At 39.6% G+C, this 19,220-nt stretch overlaps 2 protein-coding genes across 2 annotated transcripts; one reads left to right on the top strand and one right to left on the bottom strand.

The window, feature by feature from the left end:
- Window positions 1-7,816: 7,816 nt before the first annotated feature.
- Window positions 7,817-9,007, bottom strand: LOC121964441 (olfactory receptor 2A12). The gene has a single exon (XM_042514646.2). The coding sequence runs from the start codon at window positions 9,005-9,007 to the stop codon at window positions 7,817-7,819; it is 1,191 nt and encodes a 396-aa protein (XP_042370580.2).
- A 723-nt stretch (window positions 9,008-9,730) lies between these two features.
- LOC148188783 (E3 SUMO-protein ligase ZBED1-like) lies at window positions 9,731-15,617 on the top strand. Its single transcript, XM_088081494.1, has 2 exons — window positions 9,731-12,521; window positions 13,040-15,617. Exon 2 carries the CDS (start codon window positions 13,359-13,361, stop codon window positions 14,691-14,693), a length of 1,335 nt encoding a protein of 444 aa, XP_087937620.1. The 5' UTR covers window positions 9,731-12,521; window positions 13,040-13,358; the 3' UTR covers window positions 14,694-15,617.
- Window positions 15,618-19,220: the final 3,603 nt, after the last annotated feature.

Below are 19,220 nucleotides of genomic sequence, written 5' to 3'. Positions count from 1 at the left end.
TAGTCGGTAGCATATACCCCATATGATGATCAAAGGTAAAATACCACCAGCTCTACAGAAGAGGTGAGTTGAAAGGTATCAGCCAGTTCACTCATGTCTGTGGCAGGACAGAGAAGACTAAACACTGTTGGAGTTTTTAGACAGCAGAGATTACAGCTAGGAAGTTTGAGAAATGACTTTAGAAGAGTGATGATGGATATCATGGATATGGATGAAACCAAGTTATACTTTCTCTGATACAATGAGGGTGATGATTTGTCTTAGAATAAATAAGTAAGTAAGTAAGTAAGTGAGAAAGTAAGTAAGTAAGTAAGTAAAGTAAACCCCAGGAACAAGTTTTTGTCTGGGGCGAGACTGAAGGAGGACCTAAAATGCAGAACACAAAACAGGTAGACAGGTGTGCAAACAAAAAGAAAGCCTGTAATGCCAGTGATGAAATTCAAACAGGTGACCAAAAACAAAGTACAAATAAAATACAAATCAAAAATCAAACTGAAAACAAACCGAGATCACAAGAAGGAACATGGGTGGAGTCAGAAGCAAAACACAGCGGAAACAGCAGGGAGGATTACTGGGAAGGACGACATCAGGAAATATCACAGCGAGGGCAACAGCAGGGTATACAGGGCAGGAACACGGCAGGACACAGCAAGGAGCAACAGACAAACTGACAAGGGACAAAGGGAAATTCACAGGTATAAACTGGTAAACACACTGCGAACTAGTCAAGACAATGACACAGCTGGGGGAGGTGGACATAGGAAACAAAGGAACTGGCTAACTAATGAAGATGTGGCTGGAAAGACAGGAGGAAAAACCACACGACACATAAGAAATGGTACATACAAAATAAATCAGGAAACAGAACATGAGTAACCAGAAACAAGAAAAAAAAAGAAACGGGAACACAAAAAGAAAACCCCAAAACAAAGTCCACAATAAACTCAAAACCGCAGATCATGATAGTTGATGAAGTAAATGCCCAATGACATTTTGCATTGAGTTAAAGATGGTTAGTCCTGATGACTCTGGTTTTCTATATGATTCATATGAATAAAACAAAACTTGTATTTTTTGATCTGTAGATAGTTAAATTACTGTCACATTAATCTGTTAATGGCCAGTAGAGAAGGGAAAAAAGTCAAAACAAGCTAAACGAGCTGCCAAATCACAGTGTTAGCAATATGGCTCACGTGTACCAATTTAACATTTTCTTTTGTTTTGAGTCGTGTTTCTAACCACCTAGTCAATGTAATTCCACTCCTTTCAGCTCTGTTTTGTTCTCCAACAAGTCCTAAGGAAAAAAAACATCTTGTCTTTAGCTGCTAATTGCTCTTTACTACATTTGCCTGCTAGCTGCTAACTTTGTCTATTTGGTGTTTGGTGCTGAGTTTCACACAGCTTTTATGCATTAAACAGTTGCCCACAGGGGATTTGATGAGACTCACCATACTATAAGTGTGTTGTAATACCTAAACAATATGATACAAGAGGCTGAAAAGTTTCACTACACTCAAATATAGTGTAACGTGGCATGTAGCTAGTAAAGAAGAGCAACAGAGTCAACAAATGGTCTCAGCAACCTAATTTCTGTTATAGAGCAATAGTCTTTTCAACAATTAATCAGCAACATAGTATTTATCATTGAGCCATACAGGTTACAAGAGGGCATGCTAAACTATGTAATTTTGGCACAAGTACCAACTAGCACATGACCTTTGGCCTTATGTCCACAGCCAATCATCAGTGTCTCATTCGGATGTTTGAAGTTGCAGTGATACTTTGGTGAAATCTTGGCAGCCCAGTAGTCTCAGACACATACCTACCACATAACGGAATCGTCCCTGGTTTGAGTCCAGCTGGGCACATATGTTACTCACCATCCTTCTCACTGTCTCTCCTCAAGCTTTCTGTCTCGCTAGTGAGAACTGTCCAATGAAGGGAAAATGTTAACATAACTATGTTTTTGTTAAGTAATGTATAGAAAAAAGATTTGCCCTTTGAACCACTTTGCAAAACAATTAGCATTTTGAGCTCCCTTTTTAAATAATACCTTTAAAGACGGGATCTTACTGTCAAAAAAAAAGAAAGAAGAAAGAACAAAGATAAACCTATCACTAGCAGCCCCATTAAACATGAGTACATGGATTGGCACACATAGCTGTCAGTCACGGCGCCTTTTTGTAGAATTAAATACCCAACGAAAACCGAGCTTATTATTAAAACAAACACTTGGCAAACATCAGGGTGATGACAACTAATTTCAGTGACAGAACCCAGCTTTGGGAAAAATTCATTTGGCATGTACTTTGCATTTTTAGTTTGGCCTATGTCCCATTCACTAACATGGAGGGGCGGGCTTTATGACCTATGCTGCAGGCAGACACCAGGGGGTGATGGAAATGCTTCACTTTGGTGGAACTGTCACATTGTCCATCTTTATAAACAGCCTATCATTACGACATAATAGCCCAGTGTTGGCTTCCCGTCTGAATTTGTTGGTTTTTTTTCTGCCTTAACATGTGCTTCTTTTGCCTAAACCTAACCATCCCTATCAGCATCTGCGTTTGTTGATGTCCCCGTGTTGGTTGCCATGTGCTTTTGTTGCCTAAACATGACCACATGCAGCATCTCTGACCATGTGCTTTTTCTGACATCACTGTAGCAGCATCCTAGAACATCAACAACAGACGCTGAAGGATACCAAGGGCATAATATGTAGACATGGAAGTCCACTGCAAAGCGGCAACATGTGATGACCTGGGATGAGAACCTGTTGGATATTATTTTAGATTTTTCCTGCCAGGGTAAATCATGTAAGGTATAATAGCTCAACCTGCCGTTTACATGCAATGGCGAGATTTGATATGCATCCAGCAGGTACTGACATTGTATAATAGATTGGGGGATTCATGGGAGATCAGAGTGATTTGTAGGGCTGAAATGGGGGAATGATTTACTTTAATTATTAATTATTCTGAGTCATCAGAAACCATTTCCCTTCCAATAACACACTCTCCTCATTATCCGCGTAATACTCCACACCTCTTCCCCTTCCTCTTCCTCCATTTGTCCATTTTATCTATCTCACTCTGTATCTCTTTCTCTACTCTTTTATTCCTGTCCCTTTACACAACCCTACTATTTTGTCCCCCTTCCACCATTCTCCATTGTTTGATCCAAACCATGTCCAGTTTTTATCTGAAACCCCTCTCACCCCTCTTAGCAAAGACCTCTCCCTGAGGACCACAGTCTGAGTTAGTCTCCATGCCGTCCGACTTGCGTCACCACCATCATAGAGTGCGTGTTTGGAGCCTGACTGACAGCACCAGCTGATGCTCTGCACAGCTTGAGGGTTTCCTCTGGTTGGGTGAGACATAAAGGTTTGGAAGTGCGAAGAAAATTTTGATTTGCAGAGGAGGAACAGAAGAGGAAATCTTATCTTCTTTTAATTCATTTTCTCTTTCTTTCTCCTTCTTCCCTTCTTTTCTCCCCTTCCACTCTACCTCCTTCTATTCCTGGACATGCCCTGGGGGAGCAGCTGAACCTTGCAGACAAACACACCCTATATTTGGCTGGAGGTATGCCATCACTCCTCCCCCTCCAGCCCTCTATCCCTCCATCCTGATCCCTTCTTTGCTTCTCTTGTAACTCTTTTTGCCCTCCTTCTGTCCATTTCTCACTGTCCTGTAGCTCCTCTACAATAACACCCAGTTAACTTGATACTCTGCAGAATCTATATGATGTTTTCTCAGGGTTCACAGATTTGTCCCCCCATGGCAGTTCCAGCCCATTCTCATCCTGGCACTTCATGGAGACGTATAGTTGGGTACCAGGGTCACCACAATGCCTGGAAAGCTTTAACTGCTTGAAATGGCAAAGGAAAGGATATATACGATGGTGTTCGAGCTAGAGCTTTGATAAAAATGATCAAATATTTAAAATGCTGTTCATATTTGTTGAAGTTTGTCTCAAATACTGATAGGCACCTCTTGCTAAGCTGGTCTCACAGCTGCTAAAAGACTGGTAGCTTGTTGCTGGAAACACTGCACTGTCTGTAAGGACATGGCTTTCTTCTTACAGGGATGTTGCACAGCTGGAGCTCTATGTTGCAAGACTAAATCATGCCAAAACACAAAACATTACCTGCTTGTCCAAGCTTCCAGAGGAAATAATTGTTTTATTGTATATGTGGTTACTTGTCTTTTTTAGTCACTTTTTTAAATGTATTTTACCGACTTGTTAACTCATGCTAAATTTTCTGTCCTTTTTTTGTCTATTTTATATACATATATCTTGAGTATATTCTGACTATTTCTGTGGATGTCATCAGGGTTGATGGAGGAAATCAGCATCATTATCTAATTTTCTTGTATCTGAATTATGTTGGTTCCAGGATAGCAGGGAAGGTGGTGGGAAGGAATGGATTGGTTGTTCTGTTTTTGTGTGTGTAGGTGCCTACCATGTTTCCTTTTTTATAATGATAATAATAAGAAGAATAGTTGTTGTTATTTATTTCAAATCTAAAAGTTTTTTGGGTTTTTTTAAAATTATTTTTTGCCTTATGTATACTGTCATGTTGGTGCATCGCGTCCGAGGGTAGAGGATGGGGGTTTAAAGTGGTATATGAGAAATAGGGGGATGGGGGAGGGAACTTGGGTATTAAACTTAGTTTTTTGTCACTTTTTTCGTGCTTTCCCTTCTGTTATACAAATAATGAGAAATGATCATGGGAAATGTTTTGTCCCAAAATCCGAAAAAGCAGGTAAGACTGGCAGTTAGTGTTTCTTCTGATTTCTCCAGTTTGTATTATATTGTTGTAATATTACTGTCAGGGATTCGTAATTTTTTTTTTTTAAATGAATACACAGCAGTCTGGATCTGGTATATATGAATTTATGGCGACTTTAAAGCCCTTTGGGGACTGAGTGCAGTTATATGCATGACCCATTCATACAATCACTACCTGTGGACTGCATGGATCTTTGGCCTCAAGGTCAGTTTAATAAAATAACAATTATAATTAAAACATAAAAGTACTATATCAATAAACATAATATTATAATGCCTCCCTAATAAAAAAGTATAAGTCCTGCTGAGCTCTGCACCACAGTTACCAGTCTTTAACACCAGGGGTCAGTCTGCCCCTTTCAGACATGTGGTTAAAAGTTGATTTGCTTTGAGTCGAAAGTACTTTCCAATAAATAATTTAATTAATAAAATTAAAAAAAAAAAAAAAAAAATTAAAAAAATGCATGCTCTGCTCTGAGTTCAAATTGTGTTCATATCGCTTTAAGGTCCTCATTAAGAAAAAAAAATGGATGGAAACATTTCTTCACATTATTTTAGTACCCTCTGTATTTACAAATTGCAGTGTGAATTAACAACATTTCACCGGTTTACCATATAATACTGCACCATTTATGCCACTGACATGGTTTTGAAGATGTTGTTATCCAATTTTTTGTTCTACAAACATCTTTCAAACACATATATTTAGAACAGGAAAATAAAAATTTGGGGTCATACCCTCCACTCACCCCTACAAGCTCATTTTTTTCAACTTATCCTAAACCCTGTGTATCCATGCAGATACTCAGTACACATTGAGGTCATAGCCTACATGTTAAATTTTTTTTTTATAAGAAAAGCAGTTTAATATATATATTTTTTTAATTTAAATAATTAAGTGTCAAGATGTCATCACAGTATCTAAATACATTTGGAGTTCCCTCAATACTTTTAAAAATAAAATACTTTGACTTACATCACCATTTGAAGAAAACATATAGACACAAATGTGAAGATAATACATAATTAAGTATAAGTTATTATTATTAGTTATTTTGGTTATTTTGGTCTTCCACAACTTTACATCAATCTGTTACATACATACATAAATTCACAAATAAATATGAATGCAAAAAACAAAACAAAACAAACTAAACTAAACCACAAAAACAGCATTGCTGCACTAAAGCATAAAAACAGGCTAATACAATTACAGAATACACAAAATGTCTCAAGGCATTTCACAGCATCGATTACAGATATTGCAGTAAACACACATAATCACTGAAATGGCTTTCTCTGCGACAGATTCCCTGATTGTAGGTGGGCGGATGATGAAGGACAGATGTCCAACTTTTATGAAAATTTTACAAGTAACTTTTGGTGATGCGTACTCAGGTAAGGGTACAAATGATATACTCTCATGAAACTAATCTATTGCATGACTCATGATGAATTCACACATGAATTACTGCAGGATTTATCATGAATTCCTGCTGCCCAACATTTACAAATGATCACCTCACTATGACTACACTGTAAAAAAATGTCTAGCAGCAAAGTGCTATAAAATCATGACATCATGAAAATGTAGATAGAAAAACTTTACAGCAGTATTTTGTTTTTTTAAGAAAGAAAGCGTATTACATTTTACAAATTCATGTTTGCTTAACAGATAAATATGAGGCCCACAAATGGATTTTACATTGGATTTTTATCTGAGTGTTTCATCTGAGTGTTAAACTTGATGTTCCTTAAAACTTGAACCAGATTTTTAATTATTAATTTAATTTGAAGGTTTTTACACATAATGTGACTGGTGATGGCATTGCAGATTTATTTATTTACTTTTTTTGTCTTCCAAATGGACAGTGTAAATTTTACAGTTTTAAATTACAACATTTAAAGAATGTTGCAATTACAACAGTTTAAATTGTAAAATTTGCAGGTTGTTCTGTAAAGTTGTTCCTCGCTGTATTTTTTCTTACAGAATTATTCACCACTGCGGCCTTTTTTTCTTTTTCGTTGAAACAAAACTTTTTTTTACTGTGATTTACATGTGATTAGCTTACACTTAAATCAGCAGTTAAGGAATGTCAATTCACTGTTACTTCATATATTAATTCAAATGCCAACAAATTTGCCTCTTACATACACATTTATGTCATATGTCATTTATGCCATGCTTTTGCTCAAAGTGAAAAAACTCCTCCATATTTCTTTGAGAATAAACCCAATGGTATTCTTGACAGATTTGGGGTATGAAACAGGAGTTTTTTCATAGGTCACCTTTACTTACCTGACTTGTGTACCCTCCCCCCAAAAACGTCATGTCTTGATACTCATTTGTAAGTGGTTACTTAGCAAAGTATCTGCTAGTCATGTGTTAATCATTACTTAATTACGATTTCCAAAAAAGCTGTCCCCTCAAGTAAAGTCACACAATCTTAATTCATCATTAAGTCACTATTACTCCATCCATTCATTAATTTGTAACCCCTCGAAAACGGAATATTTAACAAAATTAATCAAATATCATCCAAATAAAACAACTTTTATTCCAAAATGTGGCCTGTTCCATTTATTGAAACATTAACTGGGTTCACCTTTCCCCTGATTAATATAGAATACAAAACAATAAGTCACCCTCATTGTTCTGTATTGTAGCCCGGTACGGCCAGTATCAAAATTAACCACATATTTGTGTGAGAGGAGTCAGTAAATTTGGTCGCATATCAAAATGAAGTAACAGTGAATTCACATTCCTTAACTCTTTAAACTGAAGAAAATAAAGTAAAGAAAAAACAAAACACAAGAAAATAATCTTAATAACGCGCCAAAAATTATTTTACTTTCTTATTAAAATTATTTAAGAGAATTGTAAATATAGTTTTCTGGACTTTATTTTTATTATTTCCATGTCACCTTTTTTCAGTTTGCGTGGTATTTTTTGCAAAGTTGGTCATTGTGTTTTTTTTCTCAGGTTCTCAGTGCCATAAAATGCGTTTGATACAGCCTACTTGCATCACTGCAAAACTTCACACTGCCCATTGGGCTCAACGTGAGCGCGGTGGTTTTGAGGAACAACATCTCCAACTCTTAATACCTCCATTTCGCGAACATGCGCGCTCCTTATCTCCGGCCACCACCGGAACAGGCTAAGCAGCACCCGCCTCATCTCCGCGTTCCTCGTCCCGTACACCAGCGGGTTGATGCACGGAGGCACAAAAAGCATTACCAGCAAGGACATGTGGAGCACGACTGCCTTTCGTGCGCCCTGAGAAGGAGAGGACGGTGCCATCATAGCCGCAGTGCCCTCCACTTCCCACAGAGCGTCCGAGGTGACTTTGACCAGCACCGGCAGCAGCTGCAGGAACAACATGCCGCAGGAGAACAACACAGTCTTGCGAGCAGCGGTGTTCACCTCGTTGAACGGGACCGCCGCGTTGCAAGCGTCCTGGTACATCCTCAGGTAGGAGAAGGCGTAAACCAGCAGGCACAGCAGCAGAGTGAAGGAGCCAATGCTTTTGCGAAAAATGGCAGCGGCACGGGGGAAACCCATGTGCTGCTCTACCGTGTCCGGCTCGCACAGTAGCCCATTGGTGACCCGTTCAGCCTGAGGTCCTCTCCCTGTGAACAGCAACACCACGTTGACGATGCCGATGCAGATGGAGAAGACCCAAATGAGGCTCAGGATTAGCCGCCGGCGCACCTCAGTGAGGATGACCAAGTAGCGGATGGCGTGGCACACGAAGAAGTAGCGCTCCAGCGCCATCCACGTGATGGTGACAAGGCTGGAGAAAATGCTGACGGTCCCTAAAAAGTACTGGACGCAACACCAGGCGCTGAAAGACATAGTCCGGCGTTGGACCAGTGAGTAGATGACCGGCGGGGCGAATGTGACGGTCTGTAGCAGGTCACTTAAAATCAGATTCTTGAAGAAAGCAACGTGTGGCTGCAGAGAGAGGTCGTCGGAACGTCCGAGCCCGAAAAGGGTGAACCCGTTCACCAGAAGTGAGAAGAGAGTCAGCAGCACAAACATCCACATCAGCGCAGGAACCGCCTCCTCATAGGGCAGTATGGATAGAAAGAGACAGGCGCCAGAGTCCGGTTGCTCAGTTACGCGCGGCTCAGTTCTGTTTTCCTCGCCGAACCAGTCGCACTGTATGGTGTGATTGTGCGCCACCGCGGCTGTTATTTCAGCTGCTGTTTGCATTTCGATGGTGTTATTTTAATTTGATGTTTCTCTGGCATTGGCGGTGTGCGTCTGACTGACCCTGCACCCTGACTCTCGCTCACCTATATAACTTGACAAGCAACCACATTTCTCCTTGACCACCTCTGTGATGCCCTTAAATCGTCATCCAAGAGTTCAGTTGAGTGCAGATGTGAAACTACAAGCATCAGGAGCGCTGCACTGTAAAATCTGGCAAGTTGACTTTACTTGAAATAATTTTGCACATCTTGCAATGTTGCCTTGAAAAAGGAAAGTAGATAGGCTATAACTACCAACTTTTAATTTATTTTGATGTTCTATCTAACTGCAAAATTTATTCCAAGTTTAGCTGTATTTCCTTTATTTTGTGTGAAGTTTTTGCAACTTAAAAGTTGCCAAGTAAAATGACCTTGTTCTTTTCAAGTGTGAGCAACTTCACTAAGTTAGTCTGACTTATCTTGATCATCACACTGTAAAATCTGCATTGATCTAACTTAAAATCTTTCAATCTTGCCTCAAGAAAGGAAATTAAATATAACTACCATTCTTAATTTATGTTTACTTTGTATCTAAGTGTTACATTTATTCAAAATTTAGATGTATTTACTTAATTTTTGATTTTTTTTTGCAATTTAAAAATACCAAGTAATCTGTAATTGTTGAGTTGACTTAAAATTTAGTTATTTGCTTAATTTTGTGAAGCCGTTTCAACTTAAAAATGACAGGTTACTTAAACCAATCTTTCTAAGTTTTAGCAAGTACAGTAAACACACAAACAGCTAAATTTAAATAAACCTAGCAACTAGATAGAGAGTAAACATAGTGTAAGATTTATAGTGACCATTTTCTTTACTCTTCTTTTTTGAAGCAATCACTTTCCTATATTATTTCAAGAAAAATAGACTTGTCAGATGTTACAGTTTGCAAACAGGTTTTTGCCAACAATGTTTTCTTAATTTTGTTTTGAAGAAGATATAAATATAATCGACAAGTTTGAAACAGACAGATTACAGATATAAAAGACTTGCATACTGGGGTCCCTAAACAGTTGAATTGCATGAATTAACTGGAAACTGAGAGTTGACACCAACAAACTCTTTACTACTACACTGCTAGGAATAATGAGGCCATAATATAACTTTAAAAAACAAACAAACAAAAAAAAAACAGTGAATCAAAAGAGCAAATTTAAATTGTGAAATGATCATTTGAAAATGTTAAGTGACAATAAAAAAGGGAAAATTAAAATGCAAAAGCTCAAATGGAAAGGCTCAAACAGAAATCTGAAATTGTAAAAATGAAATTAGGATGGCAGTGGGAAGCACAAAGTAGCCTAGTGAATAATTATCTTTTAAATTCTATTTCTTTTAATTTTCTATTTGGACTTTTGATTTCAATTATGACCAAAAATATCCTCCGTAATATTCTTCAAGTTCATGCAAAAGTGAGTGAATAAGATTGTAGTTTGATGTGTACAGCATGAGCCAGCACAGCTTAACGTAACATGATTAGCAACGTAATATGTCAATCTTTGTGTTTCTTCACTCTAATTGAAACATCACAGAGTTAACAGCCAATCCAATTCCATTCTCAGGCAGAGGGGCGGGGCTTAGCAGTCTTTGGCCATGTGGCCATGGAAAAAAAGACGCAGAAGCTAGCTAACATCATCGAGTAGAGTTTGGAGCTTGCATGAGAGAAATTTTCATTTCTTAGTTGCTAATGACCAGTTATCCTATCGTTTGGACATTTGCAAGCTACAAGAAGTAAATACACACCAGTCATCCCGGTCCACTTCTCGTCATCCTTCGAGAAAAACCAGCCACTGGCACGATGACCACAGTGTGTTAGCCTGGCTAGCTCGTTTAGTTAACACTGCCGTCAAACTCAACACTACCATTGTCAACTTCGGGCTTTTTACCATCCGCTCTCTGACAAGCAAAGGTCTTCTCGTCAGGGATCTGCTCATTGACCGTAAGTTTGACTTTTTATGTCTGACAGAGACATTGCAACAGCCTAATGAGTTTATCCCCCTCAATAAAGCAACTCCACTGAGGTTTGTTTACACCTGTCAACACTGTGGATCCGGCAGAGGGGGAGCTCTCGCGATAATTCACCGTGAGGGGTGGAAAGTCTTGTCGATGTCACCTGCTTATTCTTTCTTTGAAATGGTTACATCCCTACTGTCTGTACCCTATCCCATTATTGTTGCCACATTTTATCACTCACCTAAACCCAATAAGGATTTCTTAAATGACTTGCTGTGGCCGTAAGGTGGTCAGTGCCTGTTGTGGCGGCAACACCCGAACCCGCTGGTGGACACTGGCGATGAGGGATGTTGTCTAGCTGAAGAAGGAGTCCTGCTGGCCCTTCTTGGCCTGTGGGTCAGACAGGTACCAGCAGGCCAAGCGGAGCGCAGCAACGGCGGTCGCCGAGGTGAAAACCCGGGCGTTGGAGGAGTTTTATGAGGCCATGGAGAACGAATTCCTAATGGCTTCGAAAAGGTTCTGGACTACCATCCAGCGTCTCAGGAGGGGGAAGCAGTGCTCAGCACACTGTGTATGGTGGGGACAGTGCCCTGCTGACCTCAACTTGGGACGTTGTGGATTGGTGGAAGGAATACTTCGAAGACCTCCTCAATCCCACAGCCACGTGTTCCGGTGAGGAAGCAGGGCCCAGGGACTCGGGAGTGGGCTCTCCCATCTCTTGGGCTGAGGATGCCAAGGTGGTCAAAAAGCTCCTTGCTGGCTGGGAGTATGGGGTATCAGACCCCCTGGTACGGGCCTTCTGTTTCCTGTACGACCGGTGCCGTAGCTTGGTCCGCATTGCCAGCAGTAAGTCGGACTCGTTTCCTGTGAGGGTTTGATTCCATCAGGGCTGCCCTTTGTCACCAATTCTGTTCATAACTTTTATGGGCAGAATTTCTAGGCGCAGCTAGGACTTTGAAGGGGTCCAGTTTGGTGACCTCAGGATTGGGTCTCTGCTCTTTGCAGATGATGTGGTCCTGTTGGCTTCATCAGGCCGTGACCTCCAGCTTTCACTGGATCGGTTCGGAGCTGAGTGTGAAGCGGCCGGGATGAGAATCAGCACCTCCAAATCCAAGGCCATGGTTCTCAGCCGGAAAAGGGTGGAGTGCCCTCTCCAGATGGGAGAAGAGATCCTGCCCCAAGTGGAGGAGTTTAAGTACCCCGGGGTCTTGTTTAGGGCTGGGACGACGCGTCGACGTCATTGATGACGTAGACGCAAAAAATACGTCGACGCAAGAACTGCACGTCGATGCGTCGTCACTCAGAATCAAAAAATGGCGGCGGCCGCAGCATCGAGTAACAGCGCGTCGGGGGAGAAGAAAAGATGTCGTAATAAGATGTCAAAAGTATGGGAGCACTTTACACCTAAAGGGAACGATTCGGTGGTCTGTGACCTGTGCAAGATAGAGATGGCGTACCATAAAAGCACTACCACGATGCACCAGCACCTTAAGAGGAGGCACCCGGGAGCTTGTGTGGAGGAGAAGACCGTAAGTTTTAACTTTTTTTCTTTCCTTGTTTGTAATTGTTAGAGGAGAACCTTCAAACGAAGCGTATTTGTTTTGGCGTTTTTTTGGTTTGGTTACGGCAGCACGTCGGACAGACAGAGACCCGACTCCGCGTTCAAGCGACTTTTTTGGTTCTGTCGCTACAGTAATGATTAACCCCGTCATTCATTCAAACCGCACCACGTAACTTGTGCTCCAGCCTCGCACACACAGAACATGTGCCCACTCAAACACACACACACACCCCTCACACGCTTGCCTCTTGCTGACACACTTTTTTTAACTGACACAGACACACACTCCTCAAATACACGCTAAAGTTCATTCATTGTTGTTTTCTAACTTTCAACTTTTAGGTTAATGTATTACTCTTATTATTATTAATGTTATTATTATTAGTGTTATTATTATTATTATTATTATTATACTTTATTAATATGGGCATTAGAAATATATATTTTTATTAACCTGTGCACTGTGTTTGTGACTTATGTTTTCAGGGAGAGGGATAAGCAGAAAAGTTTGGAGGACTACTATCAGAAGAAAAAAAAACACACCCCCTGCACCCCCCAGGAGGCTGCTGCACTTACTGAGAGCATCCTTTCGATGATTGTAAAGGACATGAGGCCTCTTGCTATCATTGAGGGCGAGGGATTTAAAGAAATGCTCACCACTTTTAATCAAGGTTACAGTCTGCCGTCCAGGCGCCACTTCACTAGATTGATGGAGGAAAAGTATGAAACATCAGTGGACAAACTACGGAACAAATTAAAGGCAGCGAATTCGTAAATCTCCCTAACCACCGATGCCTGGACCAGTATGGCCACGGAGGCATACTTGGGAGTAACGTGTCACTTCATCGACGAGAAATGGAATCTTGTCTCCTACAACCTGACAACACTGCCAGCTGACAAGCGGCACACGGCAGAAAATATTGCCTCCTGGGTGGAGAAGGTGGCAGAAAAATTCCACATTTCATTAAACAACGTTCTTGCAATTGTGCATGATAATGCAAGTAATGTGGTCGCAGCTCTCCGCATCCTTGAAGAGAAGTTTGGAGTTGCATCCTACCGATGTGCTGGGCACACGTTGCAGCTGGTTGTAAACCATGCAATGAAGGACCCCACGATTGATAGAACACTATCAGCAGCATGTGGCCTTGTGAAGCACATCAAGAAAAGTGAGCCAGCTAGCACAAAACTCAAGCAGAAACAACAACAAATGGGCACACCTGAGCATAAACTGATCCAGGATGTAGCTGTCAGATGGCACAGTTCATACTACATGGTTGAACGTTTGTTAGAACAGCGGTGGCCAGTGGTTGCCACACTGTCAGACCCAGAAGTCACACACCGTGGGGAACATTACCTGGATCTGAAAAATGATCAGTGGGTTCTTCTGAGTGAACTGAAGGAGGTGCTTCAGCCTTATGTTTTCCTAAGTGGGCAATCATATGTTACAGCTTCTGTTCTCCCACCCCTGCTGAAAGGTCTACTGAAATCCACCCACAACAGATCCTTTGATTCTGCTGCCGTGAACCTTTTCCAGAGCCATGCAGAAGAGGAAATTCTTTCAAGATGGCACCCGCTGGTATCTGCATTTCAAGAGGATGGAAAAAATGTGTCACTCCTTGCTGCAGCCCTTGATCCACGTTTCAGAAAACTGAAGTTCCTTTCTCAAGAGGATGCTCTGAAACTCCAAGCAAAAGTTCAGAGTGTTGCACTTGACCTGAAAAGGGAGCAGAGAGCACTCCAGCAGGCAGCAGTGGGGCAGCAGGAGGGGGAAGCCTCAGCGACTCCACCACCAAAGAGGAGGTTTGTGTTGGACACTTTGTTGGACTCGGATTCTGAGGAGGAAGACAGCAATGAGGCACCAGACCACCATGATGACAAGGACACAGTGAAGAAGGAAGCACTGATGTATTTTGGGGAAAACCCCATCCCAAGGGACAGTGACCCCTTTCAATGGTGGAGGGCTAATGAGGCAAGATTCCCCACACTGGCTGCTTTAGCAAAATCCTACTTAGCTGTACCAGCAACATCCACACCATCTGAAAGGCTTTTTTCAGTGGCTGGACATATTGTCAACAAAAAAAGGGCAAGCCTGACAGCTGAGCATGTTGAAATGCTAACATTCCTCCACTCCAATACATGACTACAACAGAGACACACACACACCTGAGCAGATGCACACACACGGAGTGAGAGTGGTGGTGGAAAGCAAGAGGGAAAGATAAAGGAGAGCAGCACAAGTGCTCTTGCAGGAACACACACACAGCTGCTGTTAGTTTTTATTTATTTTATGTTTATATTTTGATTCAGATTGTGTTTTTTGCGCAACAGTTTTATTTATTGAAAGAAATTTTTATTTATTTTATTATTCTTTGTAAAGTCCTGGGAGCTCCAGTAACTACTAAAAGTTAAACTACTGTTCACTTAACTGTAATAGGTCTAATACTTGAATTTATTTGTTATTTATTTCACAGATTTAAATGATTAGGCTAAGTTGCTGCTGTCACACAGTGTTGTTTTGTAAATTGCAGCTGTTGCAGCCACTGCTGTTATTTTTTATTTATATTATGTTGATAAGATGTTGGTTCAGATTGTGTTTTTTGCAGTTTTATTTATTGAAAGAAAGTTTTATTTTATTTTTTTATTATAGGATTCCATTGCACTACAACTGTGTGCACTTTATTGTTGTATTGTTCAATACAATTCATTTTTGAACTTTATAATAAAAATATATTGGAAAGAAGAAATATGTTTTTTATTCATGGAGATAAATTAGCATTAATTGCTATATAGGTCAAATTACGGGGAGATAATCGATAATCGAAATCGAATCGAATCGGATTTAAAAATGAATCGTTAGATTAATCGATGCATCGAAAAACTATTTTCTAGATTAATCGATTACAAAAATAATCGTTTAACCCAGCCCTAGTCTTGTTCACGAGTGACGGAAGGATGGAGCGGGAGATCAACAGGCGGTGCAGTGTCTGCAGTAGTGAGGACTCTGCACCAATCTGTCGTGGTTAAGTCTCAGCTTCCCTGCTTAGGCTGCTGCCCCCACCACCTGACCCGGGATAAGCAGTAGAAAATGAATGGATGGATGGTTTTTATTAACAAATTTTATTGTTGTGTTTGTTTTATCATTGAATGTGAGGTGACCTTCTGTGTTGGGAAAGGTGCTGAGACATAAAATGTATTATTTTTATAATTCATATTATTATAATATATTGTTTTCTGCACTGTAACTAACTGTTCCAAGTGTAAAAATCAAATGTGTTGCTAACTGCGAGTAGCAGTTAGCCATTTTCCCAGTTTTTATCTTGTTTGCTTTGCATTTGTAGCATTGGGTTAAGACAAGCTTTTGTAAGCTTGCCATGAAATAGCATGTGGACTTGCTTCGCTGATTTATTTCAGTCAGGAGACAGACGTGTAACTGTGAGAGAGAGAGAGAGAGAGAGGGTCAGGAAGGCTCCTCTTGACCACTCTTGGGAGCTGCTTCCTTCCTGCTGGAGTGTGACTGTAGACTGTTGCTGCTGGTTTCACTATAATACATCCATGTTTCTTTGGCGCGCTCCTTCCCCCCCTTTTCTACTCCTCCTTGGATTCGTTAGTACTAATAAATAGAGATGCACAATAATATACATGCACATTATTGGTATCGGCCAATATTGGCTTCAAAATGAATTATAGGAATCAGCCAACTTGCTGATAATAACGGTACCTCATTAGTATGAGCTGACAATGGCTTTAAAATGACCTTTCGGAATCAGCCAACATACTGTAATAATTGTGCGTTTAGGCAACTGGAGTATAAGTTAAATGCCACCAAGTCTGAGCCATCAAATAACCACAGAGTAGCTTCGTAGAGAAATGAAACAATCTTTATTGACAGTTTATATAGAGGACACAATTCATAAAACAGGGCAAAAAGGCTACTGCTCAGAATTAAGCACTGACTGTGAGGACACCTACAAGGCTCTAGCAAATTAATTTTGTTTGTAATGCACTGCACTGCACACACGACCACACCATTATAAGAAGTAGGTACCTACTGGCTGTCATTAAAGTTAATAGCTCTTAAAGTACCCGCTCCTTTGTCTCTTTGCACAGAGTCTCTCCCGCCTGCAATCAGGCACACCTGCGACCAGTTCAGTCAGCTCAGGCTCATTCAATCAGTCCCGGCTTTCAGTCACATCACAATACTTTTTCTTATTTTGCACAATAAACTATTACATACATAGAAATGTATTGTAATTTATGTCTCCATCTGTTGATGGGCTGACACGAAAAGATTATGCATAATATGAGACAGGTAACAGTTGATTACCAAAGACAGATTTTAAAATTACTATTTTTGTGTTTATTGTGTGTTACTTGTATTTGCAAGTGGCTCAAAGAAATATTGATTTTATATGCAGACTAATAACTAACTAAATTTCGTCTTATTGCTTTTAAAATGTAATTGTTGTGTTGTCTTTCATCAGTCCATGTTTGAGTATTAACGGTTGAAAAAGAGGATAGGAATTAAATTGAAAGGTAATACTCTAAGAGGAGGCATACCTTATGATATCTGTTTAATCTTAAATGGAGTCACCGCCAGTTATTTTTAAGTTAAAAAAGAAATGAACTGCACCTTGTAACTCTGGTCTAGAAAAGCACTATAGAAATATTGTTTATTATTATTTTTATTATTATTAAAGCATTTTTGTGCCACTTTTTAAAAAACAAAGTGAGTCACGTTCAGCCACTTACACCACAGGTAGAATTCAGACACACAAAATACAAAAAAGGCCATTCTTAAACCTCTAAATCCTGGAAGGAGAATGACAGTCTGCCTGTCTTATTTATTTATTTATTTTTTTCGCATTAGAAGAATTCAAAGGAGAACTACAGTACTTCCTCTTCTAGCTTATATTTCTATACAGGACAATGCCTCCAGTATCACTGTTCTTCCCTTTAATTTGACTTAAAGAGAAGTTATGTACCTCCAAAAGATGAACTACATTATACTACATTCACAAAGATCACTATATTAATTTAGTATTGACCTACTGATGTGCCCAGTCACAAAATGTTGATGCTTAATGTTTCACTTAAATGTTTACTGCAACACATTTCACCTGTATTCCTGACAGTATTTCATAGCATGATTTAGTTTCTTTACAGTTATGTTTAACCCCAAGGGACTTTTTTGGGTCATTTTATGCACTTTTTATTCTTCATTTTTTGATCATTTTGGCTGTATTTTGGCAAGAAATTGTTTCATTCAGACTGTTGAGTGCAAAAAAAATGCACTCAACAGTCTGAATGAAACCATTTCAAACTGCAGTTTTGATCCCACAGTCATCAAAGTATAAAAACATGCACTGTAGTTTTTCTTGGTGTCATTTTGGGATTTTTCCATGGAATTTGTACTATTTTCAACCTGATGACATCATTTTTACCATATTGGCATATAGACAAAATACATGCTATTTCCACTAAGTGCACTGTCACAATCAATGTTACGATGAATCATTGACATATCCCAGGCTGTGATAATAAAAATGTTTTAAAAAAGGCATCAATGAATATTTGATATTTATGATTAGAACTAATGTTGGTTAAAAAATAAACTCAGTGAAAGTAAAATTATATTGATGTATAATATTTTTTTATAACCTGATTTTGAAAGGTGCATATTTTTGTGCAGAGCGGAATGAGTGTGAGTACTTTACACTGCACAAAGAATAATTATATATAAAAATCAGTGTTGATGCTACTCATTGAAATATTCCAGGCTGTGGTAATACAAAAGATATCAACTTAGTACATAGTAAATTGAAAATAATCAATTTTATGTGTTCTTTTTATCCAAAAACATGATGGCATCACGACAAATACCTGATATTTAAAGGGATAGAATTCTGAAAAATGTACGAATATTTGATAATTATGATTAGGACTGATGTTGGTTAAAAAATTAACTGGTGAAAGTAGAAAATACTATTCATGTGTAAAAAATTTTAAAGCTTGATTTTGAAAAGTGTATTTTGTGCGCAGAGTGATACAAGCGTGAGTGATATTAAAGCAGGCCCTACGGGTTGAGCACTCATAGCATCTGGTTATATATTGGCATTGTCACTCACAGTTACCCCCTGGAACAGTGCAGGGCTATAAATGTCACCACATTAACATACCGGCCAAACACAGAATTACAAGTTACAAGTCTGTCATGTGATGTCATGAGGCCCCAAAAGACTTTTTTTCCATAGACTGGCATTGTGAAAGAGAACAATTAGCGGATACGATCTTTTGAGCATCACAACTCCTGCAAAATGATTCATTTTAGAAGTACCACGGGATTCAATCATTTTATCCCCATTTGGGTTAGTGGAGCTTGGCTGACTCTAGTGCACCTGCTCTAGTGCTTTTGAAGAAATTTAAAATTATATATGATATATACGATACATACGATACACACACACACACACACACACACACACACACACACACACACATATATATTGAGTATTGAGAAATAGCCTAAGAATATTGCAATATAATTTTCAGCCCATATCTCCCAGCCCTAGTTTTGGGTGTCCACCTTGCAACTGTGCAGGTTGTATAAATTTTGTCGCTTAAGTGAAGAGAGCTTGGTGATTGGTTCTGAGACCTGGATTTACATCAG

Source organism: Plectropomus leopardus, chromosome 9, assembly GCF_026936395.1.
Source record: "Plectropomus leopardus strain MGB_pleo_1.0 chromosome 9, ASM2693639v1, whole genome shotgun sequence".
In the NCBI taxonomy this organism is placed as follows: Eukaryota; Metazoa; Chordata; class Actinopteri; order Perciformes; family Serranidae; genus Plectropomus; species Plectropomus leopardus.
This window is presented reverse-complemented; position numbering and strand designations above follow the sequence as displayed.